At 40.7% G+C, this 21,257-nt stretch overlaps 1 protein-coding gene across 2 annotated transcripts; it reads right to left on the bottom strand.

Moving 5' to 3' along the window:
• Positions 1-374: 374 nt before the first annotated feature.
• Positions 375-16,826, bottom strand: igfbp2a (insulin-like growth factor binding protein 2a). Of its 2 annotated transcripts, none has more exons than XM_078243393.1 (4): positions 16,335-16,826; positions 4,777-4,958; positions 2,397-2,531; positions 375-963 (listed from the first exon to the last, which is right to left on the bottom strand). In XM_078243393.1, the coding sequence occupies exons 1-4, from the start codon at positions 16,732-16,734 to the stop codon at positions 805-807; spliced, it is 876 nt and encodes a 291-aa protein (XP_078099519.1). In that variant the 5' UTR covers positions 16,735-16,826; the 3' UTR covers positions 375-804. The 2 variants fall into 2 exon arrangements, with proteins under 2 accessions (XP_078099519.1, XP_078099517.1); XM_078243391.1 differs by having other exon boundaries at positions 2,397-2,537; positions 16,335-16,824.
• Between the last annotated feature and the right edge of the window lie 4,431 nt (positions 16,827-21,257).

The following is a 21,257-nucleotide window of genomic DNA, read 5'->3' as shown; positions in this document are numbered from 1 at the left end:
TTTGTCATTGTGAGCATGTTAGCATGTTGACATTAGCATTTTTTTCAAAAACAATAGCCTCAAACGTAGCAACAAGCATGACTGTAAAAACTTTTTGTCTTGTTTGAGTCCAACTGGCAAATCATGAAGTTTAATAATGCAATAATGCAGGTGAACTAGCATCATAAATCTCCATCATAGGATTTCTTCCAGGATTTGAAACGTTGGTGCTACAGTGCCAAAAATCTGAGACTGATTGATGAATTTCCAAGTCCACTTTTCAGTTTCAAAAACGTAGGCCTCATGAGTTTTCCTTTCCTTTTCTCAAATAAAATGAATCATTAATGCACCAAATTCAAAGTATGTCTACAAATTAAAACACAGGCAGGCACAAATTGACTGTATTACCATTTTATTAGCATTATCTGTTAATTAGGCGTGACAGTAGTCTGCAAGCTAGGACAGGAAAAAACACACCTAAAAAAACAAATATGTTGAAGACTTTTCATTTTTCAACACATACAGTACAGTACAAAACACGGACAACGGAGCAAATCTGAGCAAAGTCACAATTAGTAAAGCAAAGTCACCGGCACACCAGTTGACGTCTACTGAATATCTACGAGGAAAAGGGAGCCTGATATTTACTTCACCTACAAATTATCTGCAGTTACACCCTCAGCAAGCTGGATTCTATCATTTAATCCTTTTTGGTGGTTACGATTTCATCAAATGAACTAGAGACATACACACGGAAAGATAATATATAGCTTACTCAGATGTTCTTTGTTCCCAAGTACTTTACAGTTTTTGTTTCATGCCGCATTATATCTGGGCCATGTCAGGAAGCTCAAGCTCCAGCTCTGTGAGGTACTGGCTGCAGTTGGGGTCGCCCCTCACAGTGGGAGCTGATGGGATAGGTCGGCCAGTGTGAGGGTTGACGCACCAACACTCGCCCCTCTGACCGTGGAGAGACATCTTGCACTGAAACACAAAATGCAGTGTTGTTCATTTCTGCACGTTTTTAACGTCATTTTAGATACTTGTGACAACCCCCAAATATGCATGTTTGTGCAAAAATATGCCGCAAAAGTTCATCAGTTTTACAGCGCAAACGTTGTATTTAGATCCCTGTTCTTTTCTATATATTTCTCTATTTAAATACATGTATTTGGAATTAGATGCTCTATTAAGCATCATCAAAAATCATTATTGTGTTACTTTTACCAAAAATAATGCTATTTTCCTATTGTTATGTAGGGATTGTCTTTTTAGTGTGTGTGTGTGTGTGTGTGTGTGTGTGTGTGTGTGTGTGTGTGTGTGTGTGTGTGTGTGTGTGTGTGTGTGTGTGCCTCCTCCCTCTCTTTCCCAGGTTGGTGATTGCTAAGTGAGCACACCTGTGTCCAGCTACCTAGATGAAGGAGAGGAAACCCCACCACTTCAGCCCTTCCACTACTCGCAATGTTTTGTTGTGCTGGCTGGCAGCAGACAGTTCTGTCCAGTGCATATGCAAGTAGGTTTTACTCCTTTTTCCTCAAAAGGAGGGTGTCTATCTTGTACCTGGGTTTTGTTAGTAGTTTAGGTTTTGGTTTGATCATTTACTGACGCAATTGTCTTGTTTCCTTGTAGACCGGCCTCTGCCTGAGACCGTGGCAAGCTCGCCTTTGTTTGTTGTTGTCCTCCGCTGCTGTGGAGCAACGTTGCACATTTCTGTTCGTTTTTGCTAATATGTTGTACTGATAATTTTTGTTACAAGTGCCTCCCATCCTTCCTTCAGTGTTTTTTACATCAATGGTTACTCTCTGATTTATAGGGTCGTACCTATGGCTGGGCAATAAGGAGAAAATCAGATATCACGATATTCTTGATCAAATACCTCGATATCGATATTGCAGCGATATTCTAGTGTTGACTATTGGTGCTTTAACAACATATCTTCACACTTAGATTTTAGATAAATAATCATCAGTAATGTGGACATAATGTCTAAGTGGGGAAAAGGCAAATAACAGAACAGCTAGAACAGTCTGGTAGGTTCACAAAAGTACATCACTTTACTGTAATGCAGCCTTTAAAACCAGTAAAAGACCACACTTATGTCATATCACGATATTACGATATCCAAAATCTAAGACGATATCTAGTCTCATATCACGATATCGATATATTGCCCAGCCCTAGTTGTAACACTATATTGAGGATGTAGTGTAAGATAAAACAATATAAATACACTTGTTTGACAAATGTAGTACTTCAAGGGGTAACTATATGACTTTCTGTGAAAACACAACCCATTTTTGTCCAAATTGATGCTTATGATGCTTTACCCACCTTTTCTCCTCTAAATACTTGCATACTATCAGGTGGCTACTCCCTCTCAACCTACCACTCTCTACCCCCAAAAGGCCTGGAGTCACCTGTTTGAGATTATACTGCCCCCTCTTGTCGCAGTTGGGGATGTGCAGGGCGTACAGGTCTTCCAGGGGACCTCGGTTATCTCTGAAGGGCATCTTAGATATCCTCTCCAGGATCTGGTCGAGCTCCTGCTGACACTGAGTCTTGGAAAAACAGCCAAAACAACAACACAATTCATGTTCACAGGGCCCGTATAGCGGCGTTAAGCGTCATCAGGTTTCCGTTATAGCGGCAATAAAATGTTCTGCACAAATTATTCCAATTCCATTCTAACTTTTGTGCACAGAAATCACTTTTTCCAATTAGTTTTTTTTGTTTGAAAATAAGATCTGACCTTTTTTTATATCACTTTTTTGTTTTTTATTTTAAAAGAATCACAAATCTGATTTTGAAATTGTTTTCAAAAGTTGAGTAAAATCCATGCACACAGCAGAAAAGTTGTTTGCAAGGCAATCAACTCATTTTTGCTACATGCTACATAAAATCTCATATAAAAGGAACACACACACATATTCTGACATAAAACACACACATAATAAAGCTAAGGAGCTTTCTGTAATGAGCAAATTAATCATGTTTTCTTGCCGGTAATAAATAACAAGTCTTGCCAGTGACCTCAGGTTTACCTCACAATTCCACAGAGCCAAATATCTTGTTGAGACAGTTACAAGTTTCTGGTAAAGCAATAACCGTTAAATGGTTTTTATGGCGGATGGAAAATACCACGATGCTGGTTAGAAATGCTGGTGAGTCCCAGAGAGCGGGTCAGGTGTATTTAAGGTCAGTAAATATCTGCCTTTTGAGTAAAGGGCATTAGTTTGTGGGAGTGTTGAATGGAAGAAAAATGAAAGCCTCGTCTTTGTGCCATGACTGTTTTTATCCCCTTAAAATTATTGTTTGGCATTTGCTGTATTTCCTGCTCAGGCTTTGAAATGAATTCAAAGTGCTTATGATCAAGCATTAACTGCACTGAATGATATTAAAATATGGCAATAAAACACTTCAATGCAGTGTCCAAACATCACCAGCTGCTTTCGTTCCAGAAGGAGGCGGCACTGCACTCCTTTTTTTTCTTCCCTCAGTAGTGTGAGGAATTAGTTAGTGTAGTGTGGTCTTTTCTACATTAACATATCTGAAGGGTGTTTACAAAAAAAGACCTGCACTACCTACACATTCTTATCTTCAGTAATTTAGTAGTTATTGGTTGTTTTTTTTCTGACAATAGACCTTTTTCACAGCAGACATGTTGACATGTCATAGTAGGAAAAGCACAGGTGTATTGAAAACCATTAATGATGGCTGCATTCCACTTAGGAGAGGCCCTGGTGTTGTGCATGCTGACTCACTGAAATAGCTCACTGGGACACTTGATGGAATTGAGCCATTGTTAAGGTTATCAGTTTCAGCTGTGCTTTTCCTAACTATGACTAACTAAGTCCAAATGTCTGCTGGGAAAAAGGTCCATAAAACAACTCTGGTCACCCACACATTGCTTTGTGCTTTCTAATGGTTTAGTCTTGTGATGATCCCATATATTGTATCCGTGCTGATACTGATCGTATGTAATTGATCGGTATCAGATGCAATCCATCAAATGGAATACTGGTTTCATTTTCAAAAAACACCATATTTTTGTCATACTGCGCATTGCTGCAGCTGCTCTTTTCACCCTGTGTGTTGAGCACTCCGTTTTAGCTACCGAGTGAGGCATCACACTTCTATTCCATCTTTGTTGGGGGTCGCATAAGGGGCAGTAATTAGGCAAAGACTACTAGCCAGTCAGAAGCAGAGTAAGGCGGGACTTGACAAGCACGCTAGTTTGATCCAAAACAAACCCACTTAAGCTGATAACCTATGGCTTTAGCTCAGCCGTACAACCTAGAGGGGAGCAAGACGTTTCAGAGTGGTAAGTTATTTAAATGTTAACAAATTAGTCTTTCATACGTAATGTTTTGATTCTGCACTGTCTCCTGGACATGGTGATACAACTATCTGAACTCTTCGGGCCTCTGCTCTGTCTAGCTTGGTTTTAGGCTGTGCCACACTAGCAGCTAGGCGAGCATTATAACATGTGTACGTTCAAAGGTTGGTTTAGTCGTGCAACAGAAAACTCAGACTGGACAGATAGTCTAGCTAGCTGTCTGGATTTACCCTGCAGAGATCTGAGAAAAGGTTAACCATAGTCCTCATAAATCCACCGGAGTTTAAAATGCCAACACAAAGGAAGCCCAAGGCAACGGATATCCGGCCTAAATGAGTGAAATCTAGCGGAATTTCCGTCGGCAACGGAGCAATCCCGGAAGTGGAACGTTGAGGATATAGACTACCAAGAATCAAGGGAGGGGGGGGGGAAAAAGAAAAAGGAAAAAGCCCTCGCCTCACCTGTTTGGGCCGTGCAGGTTTCACCTCCTCCACCTTGTTGGTCTTCATCTTGGTCTTCATCTCCTGTCTGTGCTGGCGCACAGCACTCTCTTTGGGTCCCAGCCAGGTGGTCTCTTTGCTGGGCTTTCGGATGGCCGGGATCTCACTCACACCCTGCTCAGGCAGCGCCTCCACAGCCTCGCCTGCAGTTGTGGAGACACAACAAAAATTCTTTGAAAAACTCTAAACGTAAGGATCCCAAATTTCTACTGCATCAATTCATTGATCAAAAAAACATGTGACACACTATAGACGGACAAAACAGTGTTGCCAACAGAGACAAAAAAAAATTGGGCAGGACAGGATTTGATGTCTTGCTCAAGGACACTTTGATGGACATATTGACTGCTAAAAGCTTTAAACCTGTGACTTTTCAGGACTGTCTCTCACGTGCACTAAGCCGCCCTGTTGCCCTCCTGCTGTCATTTTGGTAATGAATTGAGCCTTTTAGAGGCTGGAAGTGAGCTGAAAGCTTTAAATTGCACAGATCATTTGTCAAAGCGACAAAGTTAGTGGCCTGCTCCGCTAAAAGGTTTATTTTTGGAAATTGAGGAGAATACTATAGAGAGATGATTAAGATTCTATGTAAATAGCTGTGTAATTATTTACTGTATTGAAGTGTAATTAGGTAACTATGGGTGTGATAAGTGCCATGTATGTCAAACGAAGTTTTGGTAAATTAATGATTTCATTTTTTAGGGGTAGGATTAAATAAGTTTATACTTCTTCCTACTCTTTGTCGCGCATATAAAGCTAATGAAATGAATTCTGTTGTCTCTTTCTCTTTTTAAACTTTTTTTTTTCTTCTATTTTGTTGGGTGTGTTTTCAACAACTGCTGTTGTCTTTTTTTTATGTTGACTTTTACATGCTCGAAATATTAAAGAAAAAGAAATAAATACAACGCAAAATAGTTTCACCTTTCCTTGAGGAGTAGTGGAGACGAGAGGGTTTGAATGGGAGTGAAATATCAAACACAATTTTCAGATTTTCCCGACGTCCCTCCCACTGTGTGTGTCCGATGATAATTACATAAATGAAACCTGCGGAAGGTCGTCAGCTGTAGCTCACCTACACCCCCCCCCCTCCCCCCGCCCCGGATATAACAGCTAGCCTGTGAGGCACTCTGCATTTCTCTCTTTTCATTTAGGCACAATTCAAGGCCTCTACAGCGAATATCTCGCATCAACACTTTGCTCTCATTGCTGACATTGCTAATTTTCTCTCCCTGTTGTTTATTTGCTTTAGGTTCAAATTTTGTACAATTATATTTCTTGTGTTTGTGACATTTTTTACACAACAGACATTTCCCCTAAAGATAATGTTGGGGCGGGGTGGGGGGGACAAGCTCTGACGTGTCCAAAGTACAAACCCCTGTTAAAGTGCTCAAAAAATGCATCAGCACAATCAATGAGTCACTACAATCCATTCCTTTCTCAGAGAGCAAAGCAACCACATGCAGCTCCGTTAACAAGCTTGTGGGCTGAGAAAAAGTTGGCCACTGCTGAACTTTAGTCACAGTCTTTAGTCACAGTTAGGTTTCCATGGTTGCTTTTTTCCTAACTGGTGTGATTTAATTTCATGAGCAGATGTTAAAAGCGGTGATATACTGTAAATGAAAAAAATCATCAGGGATTTACACTTTTCAAAAAAAAAAAAACATGTATTTGGAAGACTACTTGATGAATTCAAGCTAAAATGAGGCTTTCACAGACCTGATCCCAGTCGGGCCAGGTCAAAATGATTGGGTATCAATACATCTAATACTTAAGACTCTTAGCTATCACCTCTGATCACCATGTGCATCATAATCATCACAGACATGTCACAGTGTGAATTGGGGTGCAGTGGAAAATGACCAAAATGGTTTAGAATTTCATATATGTGAACCTCTGGCTTAAATGCTAAATTTAAAGTATGTTATAATGTGAAAATCCAGTACTGTGGCAGCCCAAAATACATTATATCTTAGTTAAAAACCAGTGAAGTTCAAGCATTTCATATGTGTCTCAGACCTGAATGACAATAAATAGGCAACTTACAGTGTCCTGAATGCCACCTTATGATGAAAACCACAAATGTCATCACTGTACAACAATAAAATAAAACTAAAAATACACTTAAAGAACAAGGAATTCATATTTTGTCACGTAGCAAACTTCCCACTGCCCTTTACCAACAACAAATGCATTGCATGTCACACCAGCAGAGTCCCTGTGGCCATCTAGTAATTCCTCCAGGCGGTTTTCATTCAGTTTGACCGTCTCCTCTCTCCTGTTTGGAGTCTTGTTAAACATCAACCTCAAAAAAAAAAAAACATATCTTCCAACAGATGGAGCAAACAATGTGAGAGGCCATCAGGTCCAACCCAACATGTTGTTTCTGACAACAGAGCATACTTAGGGGTTGAGGGTTGACAGGGAGGGAGTGGAAAAGGAGTGTCATTCCAAAACAGCTGATTTTAGACCACAAGAAAAAATGTTTCATGATGCCTCAGCCAGCAACATGATCACATATCAGCTCAGTTTAGCTAGCCAGAGTATGTGAATATACAGTACATGTCAGAAAAGTGTTTGTTTTCACTGATTTTCAGTTGAGCGTGTATTTCGTGTACGCAGGAGCTCGCTTGACACCCGAAAGGAAAGAAGGGGGGGAAAAAGCAGACAGACAGTAGAGAAGGTCAAATAGTGGGCCAGGAAGTGGATAGTTTACAGTTATACAAGGGCAAAAGCTGTAATGTGCAGACTTGTAGAAAGGCGCACTGAGAGAATGAAAGTGAGTGTGTGTGTTACTGGTGGTGGTGGACTGGAGAGGCATTCTCTGCGCTCCGCAAGAGGTAAATTTGCCATCCGGTTGTAGAATATGATTACAAAAGGCCTAAGAGAGAACGGGAGAAAGGAAATTCCAAACGAAGCAATAACAAGGTGCTGGCGCCTTTTGCCATCAGATAGATCTGGTGTTGTTGGACTTCAGTTCCCCGTATGACGCTACACTGTGCTTTTCTTTGAAGGCTGAGTTTCTTTCCAAAAAGGGGCAAAAGTCAACTGAAATCAGGTGTGTGCTCTCATGTGTGTGCGTACACACAAGTGGCGCAGATAAACACACGACACAAAACATTGGCGGCTGGGGTGCCTTTTGCTTTGCTGTCTTACATAATCCCCGCATTATCCACGTGCAATACCATCACTCCCTCTAATCTAAGGAAACCTGAGATGTTCACTCAAACACACAGTCTGATCGCATATAGATACACACATGAGCGCACAATTTGAACGCAGCGAAATCAGCGATCCCCCTGTCGAATGTACACACACACATTAGGCGCTAGGCCTCTGCAGTCCAAGCCGTTCCACAGCGGTGGGCTCGGGATCAGCAGTATCAACAGAGCGGCAGGCCTACTGTCCAGTCTACTGCTTGAGTTAATCCCCACACAATGGCCCGAGAGGCTTCCTTTCTATATCTGATTCATGTCGAATTCCCAGATGGCACGTAGGCCAGAAGGGTCATATCTGATTGTCTAGATTCTGGTCAACTGAGCAAATGGCAGACTTGGCCGGGTGGTGGAGAATGGAAAGGTTGAAAAGGGAAAGATCAGACCACATCAGCATTCTGGCTCCATCCTATTTCCATAGATACAAAATAGCCCTGTGTTTCATTATAAGACAAACTCATGGATGTGATGTCTTTCTTATATCTCGCCGTGCAGTTTGAAAGGATGTTGACTGGTTAGCTTAGCTCACCAAAGTTAGTGGACGTCAATGGGATCAAGAAGCAGCTTCTCTCAAAGGTAGAAAAACCCTTATATTCAACAGGTAGCGTAGTTTCATATCATTTCGTAGAGAGGAACTGAAATGTGAAATTTGTCTACAGGCAACAATACAATTCAACAATTATGGAGTTTTTCATAATAAATAAATATTGAATGAATATTTACTTGGGTTTAAATGGAGCAGTTATTCTAAGGAAATTCCCCCCCGGAGAACTGCTTATAAACTCAACACAACTAAACTATTATAACTTGTTAAGTTATGTTTTAGTTTTTGGGTTGGAAAATTTATATAATTTCAAACATTTATTAGCCAAAGGTGTTTTGTATGCCTGTCTTAAGTTGAGCTGCTACTTGATTCCATTGACATCCATGTCACCGGTCCTTATACTGTACCTGTGCAAATAGGTATTCAAGATGCACACAGATACATCAGGAAAGCACCAATCTGACTCTGGTTAGGAATATTATTCACCCAAAACTGAACTATCCCTTTAAATGTCGAAATGTGGAAATCTTCTCTGAAGATCTTCTTCTTCTGAAAAAGTCTTCTCTCTCAATATGGCTTTTAACGCAGCTCTGGAGGTGTGAAATAGGTTGTGCGCCACTTAAGAAGTTGATGAAAGGCACTGCGAAGAGTAGCTGTAGTCTATCATCCATTGCAAGGTCGAGTGGGACTGTTTTCCTAGAAACACAAACTCAGCAAAGTGCAGATATGTTTACCTTCCAGGCTTTCTGGCCCGCAACAGTCATCTAAAAGCAGGCTTTGGACAGGCTCTGGCACGTATGTACACACTCCGGCATCCAAGGCCAGGCATCTCGCTCTCTACCGGCACCGCTGGGTGAATTCTCGGGGCGATTGTACGGGTCCTAAACTAGGACACGAACTGAGGCAAGCTGGAACACATCGAACTTGTACAGTAGGGCATCACATTCACCTACCACTGACAGTCATTCTCAACCACTGTGGGAGAGATATGTGGGATGTGAGTGGACAGAGAGGGCTAAACTGCTTGGGATTATCCTATAGATAACATCAACGTATAGAGGACTATTATATCCTGCAACTAAAGTTAGAGCAAAAAATTGAAGTTAAATTGAGGTTGCATGGTTTTAACCAGTACAACATTAACGCAACAACAAGAACAACATGAGAATTAGTCTCGGGCATCAACAATTCCACCTATTTTTTTTTTCTTAGAAATGAAAAGTGATTAGGCAGGAAGGGATTTGTAATACAGCTTTTTAACTTTTTAATCAACTAATTAGACTAATAGCGCAAGGATAAAATATAAAATCCTATTTTCATTTAATCACTAGCTTTTGAAAACCACTGAATAAAAGAAGCATTCAGAGGATACGATTGCACATCAACGAAGAAAATAGGTCCTATTTTGCATTTCCATTACAGCCCAACCGATAAAGGATTTTTAAGGCCGATATCGATACAAATATTTGGTGATTTAAAAATCCGATATTCCGATATATCGGCCGATATATATTTAAAAAAAAATCAAGAAACGGTTTAACAAAACACAAACAGATTTCCCTATTAGTTATTTGTAGTTATTTATGAGTCCTCACTAAACTAATATGATAATGCAGTTTAAAAATAAACTTGTTTGTTTTATTGTCACAACAGAACAGAGAAACATCAAAATATATTAAAGTCCGAATAAATAAAATGTATAAAAATACAAACTTAAGATATGAAACTTAAAGAGTTAAACACGAGTGTTGCCAACAGGGACGTTTGTAGAGCGCCCTCTGGTGGACAAACTATGCAACGCCAACACTCATAACATGGTTGAAGGGTGTTTCGTCCGTTTTTATTTTATTTTTTAAATATTCATTTATTGACCATTATAAATGCTGATACCGATAGTCTGGCAAATGCCTAATATATATATATATATATATTGGTCAGGCTCTAATTTCCATCCATAATGTGAGCAGCTACTAAACAACACTTCTTAGAGCTTTTGGTGGGGAACAATGCATATTGGCACGTTTTGCACGTGGTGCATTCTGAAAATTCATCAATGTGTACAGCCAACATCTTTGTCAACCATGTAGAGAACCATGAAATGTTGTATTAATATTAAAGGATGTATTCTATTGACTTTGGTGGTCCCAAAATGTTACCACTAGCACCACAGTGAGGTTGGCATGTTTGTTTTTCAGTGAAATATCTCAACAACTATTGTATGGGTTGCTTTGATATTTGGTACAGCTATTCATGCTGGCCAGCGGATGAATCCTAATAACCTTGAGGATCCCCTGAGTTTCCCTCTAGCTCCACCATGCCTACACAGAAGTGGGAATAAAGAGATTGCATGGAGGTTCTGAAGACACTGCAGAAGACTCCACCCTCATGGCCATTGTTAGGAGGAGGATAAGGGAATAATTGATAAGACCGAAATCATGTTCTTGTGCATGTAAACAAAGATTTTGTCCTGCTCTGCAAGCTATTACAAGTCAAGTGAGATTCTATATGATGTAAGGGGTCTTTCCCATTTATTTTTTTTTAAATCTCGCCCAATAAACTATTAAAAAAAGTTAAGAAACTATCCCCTGTCTATGCAACGCCCTACGTCCCCTTCCCCTCCAGTGTCAGTAGCATTTCAGACAACTGTTTGTATTGTCTTAAATCACCCTTGACCAAAAAGGAGGGTGGGAAGTTATTCTGGATCTCAATAGGCACGAGGAGATTCTTGGCACGGATGCCCGTTTTTGGAGAAGCCTCAGGGTGGAGGTGTGGGGTGGGATTATCTCTGAGCTATTTCAGTCCTGTGGGCTCTGTCTGGATGCCCCCGCAGGTACACAGGAATGCCCCTTGTTAGCTAACAATGTTATTTCAGCGACCAGATGGCACAGGAGTTTTCCACTTTTCTTTCCACCTCATTTTTGCTCTTTGTTTCGACTTTTATAACAGTGTTGATACAAACAACTTTTCATTGTCAACATGTCAAGCTGACTGGATAGGTTTGGACAAAATTAACACACAAACAAAAGGTTATTTTGAAGAAGAATAACCAATTGTTAATAAAGAATGGGCAGCATCACTTTTTCTAATTCGTGTGACATTCAAGTGACTATGGACTCTGTTTGGGCTTTGTTAATCAACCTGTTCCCTATCGAGGTCACATATGGTTTGATGCAGCCAAAACAACTACCCTAAACGCCCGTTATTGAGGCCAGGTTTCTGTGGGAACAGAATATCAAGTGATACTGTGCATTAACAGAGAATGTAGTGGGGAAGTTGTGGTTGTTAGTTTGGAATAGGGAGACATTTCAACTCAAAATGAATGAATAAAAATCGACTTAATTTTTTTTAAATGACCCATTTTAATCAGTTTCTGGGTTCCTAAGGGAGTATCTTAGGGCTGCACGATATGACCTAAAATCAAAATCACGATCAAATTGCACATTTTACTATGAACGACAATTAATCACGTTGTTCTAAATCATCTTTTCTGAAGCCAAAATGTTTCCAGACGACGGACACTGCGTTTTTTTGGGCACAAGTTGCATAGTTGACTCGGACTCTGTGTTTGAGTTGTCCTCCATTATGCTTTCCGTGCGGCTGACCGGTCCGGGTGAAGTCACGTGACTACACACGGAGTAGAATGTTTTTAAGGAGAAAGTAAGCCTATCAACAGGAATAAATTATCGGAATTATCGTCATGGGAAAACACGTCGATAACAGCTTCAGAATTTCGAAGTCGATACATTTACGATTCATCTTCCAGCCCTAGAGTATCTTATTTAATCCTCCTGTTTTCACCACATCACAGAGAAGCCCATCCCAGGATACTCTACCAAACCATGAGTAACCAGAGTGCACAGGATTTGGTTTTGGTATTTTATTCAACTTACAACCAAGTGCAATTTCATATTTTCATGTTTACAATTCATACGTTCTGGTGGATACACGTGTTTGCATGGACCACAGACACAAACATTAAGGGCTATTTGCTGAATTAGGAGTACTGTCACATCTGCATCTTGTAGCCCTACTTATAATACACTAAAAATGCACTTTCAAAGACTTTACGTTTGATATTGCAAATTGAAATGTGAGTCTATCATAAGTGAAATTTCAGTGTGGTCTGATAAACTTCCTGCTGAGCTAAAGAAGACATCACTGCATTTTGAAATGGTTCTATGCACTCTGGGGAGTTCATTTCTAAGAGATTTATAAAAGCAATATCTGTTACTGAATTACTATGTTGTAATCCGTTCCTTCGATCATTTAAAACAGGGAACAAAAATCGCCTGTGGCCTTAAGGACCAGAGAAGAAAATAAGCCAGCGCAGTGCCAGTACATATCATCCAATCAGTTTCATTAAAAACAAACAAAAACCTAAATTAGGTCATTGTTCCACTTTTTCAAAGCGTCACTGACGATTTCTTTTCCTATTTGCTATTATGTCCTGTAGCTGTATCAGTGTTATTGTAGCTATTCCAACAACAAATCCACTGATATTGTTTTTCATTAATGTAACATTGCATCATGAGCCTAATCAAGTCTTTTGGGTTGAATGCAAATAACCTGAATAAAAACTGAATTTGTATCTTCCACACATTTGCAATCTCCCATTCCCTCTCCTCTGACTGATTTCCACCTCTCTTACTTTCCCTAGGTCTTTTCTCTCACATGATCAATCTGGGGCCGAAAGAATATTGGCTCTAACCTTTGAGCTCTTTAGTTGTTTGTAGTGCTGATCAAGGAGTTTACAGGGATTTTACTGCTGCTGTGATTGCAAGTTGCGATGGATAAGACCATGAGATTAATTTTTATTAATTGCTGTAAAGTGTGACTTATGCTTCTGCGGAGGCTTTACGCAGAGCTTTCGCCGAAGCCTACGTAAGTGGCCTGAAGTTTATACTTGTGCTTTGGTGTGTGCGTCGATCTCTTTAAGAGAATAGCAGGGTCGGCATGTGTGTGTGTGTGTGTGTGTGTGTGTGTGTGTGTGTGTGTGTGCGTGGGGAGTGTGTGTAGAGCGAGTGAGAGAGTGACGCCAATTAGCTTTGACTCTACAGGCGTAGTGTTTTCTGACCACGGTGGGAAATCTGTAGCAGGACAAGTTAACCCTCTCCTTGATTTAATGTTGTTTATGGAGAAAGAGAACACGGAAGTGAGTCGGGGAAAATCCAACGCTACCAAGCCACGGCCGAGCAACGTGCATCGCCGTGCCATTTAGTTACATTTTTCGAGAGGTGCACGTCATGCTACGGCGTAGGGTCCGGCATAGGGTCCGTGCCTCCACGTACCTTCGTACGTAGCCACGGCGTAGATTTAACGCAGAAGTATAAATCACTCTTAGCACCTCTATGAATCCCGCCTCTAACAAGATGTAGTCAAAGGGGCAAAATCGGTACGTTTTTGGAATTCTTCAAGGAAGTGATTTATTCAGTGGTTTCATGCTGGCCTTTTGATCAGACACTAACTCATACCTAATTATACTGATTTGAAATGTAACTTAGTCCTTACAGTGTATTGTGTCCAATAGCTCTAGGTTGTGTTATTTGTGCCTGTGCCATTTAATTGGAATAAAATAAGCAGGAAGACTAGGATGCTAGGATGTTGAGGCTTATAAACATCCGAATAAAGCAGCTGCAATATTTCATCCTTTGATTCTTTGCCCAGGATGTCAAACCCGCTCAGGAGTCACTGCTCCTCACGCTCAACTCAATGCAACTACGTACTTAATTATTGCATTATAATCAGCCTTTTTTTCTGTCAATGCCGGGAATAAAGGAGATGCAGTGGATTGTAGCCAGAACGTTCAAGTTTGCACTCAATCATTCCAACAGCCCCCGTGAGCTGAAATCTACGGATGTCCTTGCTTTCTCTTTTTGCTGTGTATCTGAGAAGAATTTATGACAGGAAATCAAGTCTGTGTAGTCTCAAACTGGGCCAAACCACAAAGCAGGAGACTAACAGTTAGCATCTGTGACACCAACAATTTAAAAGAAAAGCTTTTTGTGGTATAGTATGAAAATCAAATGGCCTAAATAGAGGAGAATTGGATGGAGCAACTCATTTTGAAGCTGATACAGTGGTATGGCTGCACTTCTACTTAGAAATTTGAATTCAATTTCAGTTAGACCCAAGAAGAAGAAAGCCCGGTGCTTCCTCTTGATAAAAAAATATTTTCCTTTTGACGTTGAGAAAGCTGTGCACTGCACTTCAACCACTCACTCTGCCTTTGTCAGGAATGACTCTTCCATCTGCAGCAAGGCTTTTATCCGGATCAACCTTAGCCGCTAGAGCCTATTTCTAAGCTTTTGCTCTTTTTTGGAGACATTTAACTAAATCTCAGACCTTTCAACCTGCAAAGCGAAGCCTGACCCAAACCCAATCAGTGACAGAACAAATTGTCTTCTTGCAAGCAAGCCCTTACATGATGTGTCAATGCATTTTGTTCTCTTGTTTGCGCTTATGCAACTGTGCAATTCATGCCTGCTTTACTGTTCGCCTGTTAGTGTTTGAAGAGCGCTACAGAAATAAAACACTGGTTACATAAATGTGGAATTAAGTCATTATGATAGCTGCTTATTACATCACAGTTGTGTCGTGAGGCATTTTTGACCTTTTGTCAGTGTGCTGCAGGAGAGTCCTTCCAGACCAGAGCTTACTCTGAATGCCGTCTCCGGTAGTTTCTCTACGTTCCAGGAGTTCAGTGCCAAAACAAACACGTGTCAGTCTGGAGGTAAACTTTGACAAAGCACGGATTTGGAAATGAGTAGAAATCACACGGCGGTTGGCTCCACTGGACACTTATTGACTGTGTGTGTCTTTGTAGCTTCAAAATCAGCCAATTAATGAGGCTGTTCACCTTTCTTCTTCGCTGTGACCTGCCCTGATTTAAACACAAGCCACATGAGCTTTGCTGGCTCCAGGCCATACGGAGCTTCATTGTGATCCTCTTGCACATATCCAGCTCAAGGTAGACAACCAAGTTAATGTAGTCACTGTCAACATCACTTTATAGCTATTTCTGGTCAAAGCCTAAAGTCCACTTTTCCAATCAATGCAGCATTCCTCCCGCTGTCTCCCTCTGTTTCTTTCTCTCCACTCCCCTGTGGAAATGTCAACATCAATACTATGATGTTTCAGTACAACTTCTGGGAATTTTGCAGGCCACTACCTTGTTCTCTGTTACAGTGTTTTAAAGGCAGATTTTTGGGGGGTTGGGGAAAGAGTGGAGGGCCAGCTGTTTGGAGCATAGCTGAGGTTAACTGTTCCTTTTGTTTCTCTCTCCCCAACGCACAATATACATTACATATACACTTTATAACACTATAAGCAGGTGTATGCAACACAGACTTTAACATGAGTGTAAGAATAACTCATGCAACACGCATAAAATAGGCTATTACTGCAGTAGAAGTTACGCCTCAAATGCATAGTAAAGGACATGAGCAATGTAATGCACCATAATACATCTGACAAAGTGCTGGTTGTACAAACTTCAAGATTATTTCAAATCTGTAGGTAGGCTTAATTCTGATGGCATAAGGTCATGGGGCTCTTAAAGGATGCTCTGCAGACTTGAAAGCACAACTGTATGTAATTTCATACGAAAATGTCTGAGAAATAGCATCCACTAGTGCAAAATGGTTACACAGATTTGGGCTTAGCCTTCATGACAATGCAAAATTTCGACACTATGCCTCAGGCTGCAGTCTAGACAGTGTCATTAAAAATTGATAGAAGAAAACCAGGTTTCCAGTAAACTGACTGACCGCTTGTTTGCTCCCGGTGCTCCTGGCTGTACGTGGTCGTCTCGGTGTCCACTTTGCGCCGGCATTGCCCCTGGCCCTGCACCAGTTGCTCAAGAGGAAGCTCCGAGTCGGGCGTCGGGTAGCATCGCAGACCGGTGGAGCACCTCGGGGTGTACACGCCGCACATCTCGCCCTCTTGCCGGGCGCACACGGGGCAGCATCCGCAGCCCGGTTCGCGCACTATCTCTGCACAAGTCTCGGTTAGCCTTGGGCACAGCGCCTGGCGCTCCGCGGTGCAGCCGGGACAGCGGAACACCATCTCGGCCAGGGAGGCACCAGCGAGAGACGCACAGAGGATCAGCAAGCTGCAGCCCGCGTACGACAGCATTGTTAAAGGCATGAGGTTTTTGGTCATTATCATGGGGCGATGGAAGGCAATCCCAAGTGAAAAAAAGGGGGAAGAAATGTGTATGCGAACAGGTGAAGCCGGGGGCTGGGAGGTCTGCTGGGTCCTACAAATTCCCAGGTTTGCTCTTGGGGCCACATGTGGGTGTTTATATGGGAACATCGGGAGACACTGGATTTAGTTAAAATGCCTTTTTTTCTTCTTCTTTTTAGCTTTAGATTAGAAATGTTGTCAGTAAATTATACTAATTTTGATAAAATGTGTTTCCTTATTTTATCCTGACATGGCCTAGAATGAGAATAAAGATCCTACACGTTTAAGGCTAAATTGAATGCATTTTAAGTTCTAAGAATACAGCAGCCTGATTGGACATAATTACAAGCCCCTATAGGTAAACCAGCTGTTAATGGCTTTTCACTTTCTGAAACTGCCTGTAATAGGGACACATTGACAGACCAAACATATTCTTGATCAGACATGATCATGTCATGTCATCATGTCACTGTAAAAAGTCTTAATTTTGACCATAGTATGCCTACATTACTGCAAATATAGGCATATGTAAAATGTTATTTAAAAAAAAAAAAACAGTGTGTGTAGCGTACAAGCTCACAAATGTTTTTCTGTGTATATATAGGTTTAGTGTAGGTGTAATCATTATCATCACCATCATCATTGAATCTCCCTCTTGGTGACATCTTCTGCTGACCTTGACCCCTGACCTCTGCATAGGGCAGTGAACCTCCTTCATATATAAATAAAACTGTTTTGCTGAACAGAATTTACAGAAATAGAGAGTAGCTGTGAAACTTGAGCTTGTGCTCCAGTAATCAAAAACAAGGCAGTAAATTATAGCTCCCTGGCTGGAAGACTCTGCATTGCTATACATACTGTGGTGTGTTTGTTTCAATCAGCACAGTCCACCCCAACTCCCAGAATGCATAAATAAATAAACAATCAAACAAAAGGACTATGTGCAGAGCATTCCTTACATGGAAAGACCTTCCCACCGTGGCAGACATGTCCATTGACACTCAATTAAAACTTGCCAGCTGCTACCAACTTATATGCCTGTGTACAGTAATGCTACTGTGCACGTATTCAGCAATGTTTCCTATCGATCGGTGAGGCCAAGCCTTGAGGTGTCGTGCTTGCCCACCGAACAAGCTCCTATTAACCCTGTCCAGTGCGGTAGACTAATCGGTGTTTATCCAAGAGCCCAGAAATAGAAGTGGCATGTGTAACCTTACTCCGCAGATATAAATGCAGATTATTTTGTTTTGTGGGTGCCCCCTGATTTAATGCTATTTGGCCCTATTCACGATCGGCATCCTAGCTCACCTTGGGGGCGTGCGGAGGGAGAAAGGGCACATTTGAAGCTCTCTTGTATCTCAGGGGTGTGAGTCAGGAGGATGCCCAGAGGGCTGTTTGCACATACAACCTCATATGTCATTTTATGAAACCATGGGTGGAAAAGCAGCCGGACGGCCACTAGCTAATAGGCCTAACAGGCCGCAGTATCTGCCCATGTGTGCAAAGTAATCCCCACCAAGGTCAGTTACTTAAATTCCTCCCCATGGAACTGTTAAGCAAACACAAACTCTGGATAAACTCCACATTGATAGAGGAAGGTATGGGATTACTGATGGGCTGAGGACGCATACAGTACATGTGTCTCAGCAAACATACAGAGAGAGGTTTGTCAAAGAGGTCATCTTCTTAATTAGAGTACAGTAAGTCCCCAACATTTTCCTGCTCTTTTAACCATATATCACAACACGTTTTACTTTATTATAACTGTTGTGTTGTCAAGCATTCATTATCTGTTTATACCTCAGTTATGGATGCTTCATATGATGAGTTATAGTTGTTGAAAAAAAAACGCCTACCAACTGGAAGGTTGGCGGTTCGATCCCTGGCCCTGCAGTCCTATGTCGAAGTGTCCTTGGGCAAGACACTGAACCCCGAATTGCTCCCGATGATGCTGCGTCATCGGAGTGTAAATGAGTGTGAATGTTTATCTGATGAGCAGGTGGGACCTTGTACGGCAGCCTCGGCCACAGTGTATGAATGTGTGTGAATGGTCAATGGTTCCTGTACTATGTAAAAGCGCTTTGAGTAGTCGTTAAGACTAGAAAAAGCGCTATATAAATGCAGACCATTTACATTTACTCAGTAATACTAATAATAATAATAATACTACTAATAAAAACTAATAATACTTTAAGATTAAGGTTAAGATATAGTATTACTCAATTACATTTAATATACAGCCTAAATGTGTTTATATTTATATGATGTAATTCACACAGGCTGATGCTTATTATTATTATAAACACTAATTGACACCCAAATATTAACCTGGACACCTTAATAACTTTCACTCTACACATTGATATACTGCCTCAATCGAGTATAAGCTGTCAAAATAGGCCAAATATTTGAATCCGACTCGATGCAATGGTGACATTTAAACACTAACAAGGCAATTCATGTTTGTATACTGCACTTCATCCAGCCTAATTTTGAGCTGCTAATCCTTACAGCAGGTCTTCTGGAAGACGGCTGCAACAATGGCAGCAGCCTGTTTAAAGTCAAAGTAAGAAAGCTGAAAAGACTGCGTCCCTAAAACCTATTTAACCTTACAATTGTCTCTAAATCCAAAATGCATATTGGTAGTGCAATAGTGTAGTATTACTGTAATTTTGGCTCTATGCTGGATTTTTATCAACTAAAATCGGTCTCTAAAGACATCCTCATGTTCATTTTTCAGGCTTTGATAATGATCGAGTGCACTGTTTAGTGTTTGGCTTTGATTATACTTAATTAAGGCTCCCTTTGCTTGGACTACTGATTAGATAAGTAGAGGCAATGCGTAGGGGGGTTGGAAAAGTAATTCATCATCTGATTAGTGGGCCTGCATAAAATGAAGTCACACTTACAGCAACTAAACAGCTGGATTATGTGTTTATATGCTAAACTAAAATGTTCTAAATTGTGCTGTGTGACATTTTTTATTTGAACACAATACTGCAAGAGTTGATATGGGCAAGAAAACTGTCAAAACTAGCTTTCATGCATGCACAGTTAACCAACTGGTGCAATGTGCAACATCTCACTGACTGGAAATGTTTACCAAATTACAGTACATAAATCCTTACATGGAAATGTTCGCTTCACAAGTTCCAAATGGAAAAATGCTTGTGTGTGTGTGTGTGTGTGTGTGTGTGTGTGTGTGCTCAAGTGTGTGTTTGTGCTGCCTAGCAACAAGTGATGCATTTGCAATTTAGGAAAGTTATTACTTTATTTGCCCATGCAAATCTTTGTGAAAGTATCTGTTACGGAGCCACAGCATTACGTACTCCCCAATGAAACAAAATAAAGACCTGCTGAAAACTACTCTCCTAATGTGTTGAGTTAATGCATGGGTTTACAGTCCAGAAGTCGAAGCTCTCAGCCTGGTTATATGCTGATGTCAGCATTATACTATTCACTGACATTACTGTTTTCCTCTAACAAAACCTTCTAAGCAAAGTCATCTAATAAGCAATTCAGGTCGTGCAATTGTCTTTCTACTGTGTGTAGCTTACAGAAATCAGTACACTTTTATCAGCCATGCAATGTAAGCATTAATAACTCTCACACTCGTTTGCCAACCAGCTACCCAGCTCTGTTTTTTATAGGTGCTATGTCTCAAATATGGTTTGACCTACAGCTGCAAACAGGCAGATGTGGTATGAGACTCAGGTTGGTAAATTTGACAGCTGGCATTTATTAAAACCTCAGCCACTATGAAGCCTGTGCCTTACTGCTTGGGTCTTAAATGCTGGGAGGCACAACATGACTAATAATGGCCTCTGTTGAGTCCATACATATGATTTGAAATACTTTAAGGTTGAAACAGACCTCAATTTGCTTCAGGCTGCATAAAAGAACAACATACTGTTAACCACTCTTGCAAGGTGCAGCTGCTCGTTAATTATATCGTTTTAATATATGAATGGTTGAATGGATTTAGTGTATTTGCTGGTCATAGTGAGGACTTAATTTGACGTTTTCATTGTTATCATGTCTGTATGTGAAGTCTGGGATCGTTGCTAGAGTGCGCCACCCTGTGGTCACCTTCAGGAATGAATCAAGAGCAGCGCCGTCAACCTACAATGAAAATGCAGCATATGTATGTACCTACCAATTTAGTGTGATTTTTGAGATTAAGCAAATGCGTAAGGTTGAAATTTCATGTAAATATTATAGCCATACATTTTCAAACATGAGACAGCATTTGCCAAGCAGTTTTGTTGAGGCAAGAGGGGAAATAAACGCAAAAAAAAGAAGACGTTTACACTCAGATAAAGGCCCTTTTCCTTTTTTATGTCTCCTCTTTATGTCTTTCAAGCAGTAGGAAATACATCTCTAATTATAGGCAACATAAACAAAACTAAAAACTGTAATTGTTTTCCTTTATTTGACAGTTGTATGGACCTTTTAGTGACTCCCCTTTTTGGTATATCAGGGCCACCGTAGACGTTTTAGACAAA

Source organism: Sander vitreus, chromosome 24 (assembly GCF_031162955.1).
Source record: "Sander vitreus isolate 19-12246 chromosome 24, sanVit1, whole genome shotgun sequence".
Taxonomy (NCBI): domain Eukaryota; kingdom Metazoa; phylum Chordata; class Actinopteri; order Perciformes; family Percidae; genus Sander; species Sander vitreus.
This window is presented reverse-complemented; position numbering and strand designations above follow the sequence as displayed.

Excerpts from the sequence above, each read along its gene's own strand:
- igfbp2a (XM_078243391.1), bottom strand. The coding sequence starts at position 16,734 with ATGATAATGACCAAAAACCTCATGCCTTTAACAATGCTGTCGTACGCG. Across the intron at positions 2,538-4,776 it reads AACCTGCACGGCCCAAACAG|ACTCAGTGTCAGCAGGAGCT; the intron begins GTGAGGCGAGGG and ends TGTTTTTCCAAG. Across the intron at positions 964-2,396 it reads GGCAGTATAATCTCAAACAG|TGCAAGATGTCTCTCCACGG; the intron begins GTGACTCCAGGC and ends TTTGTGTTTCAG.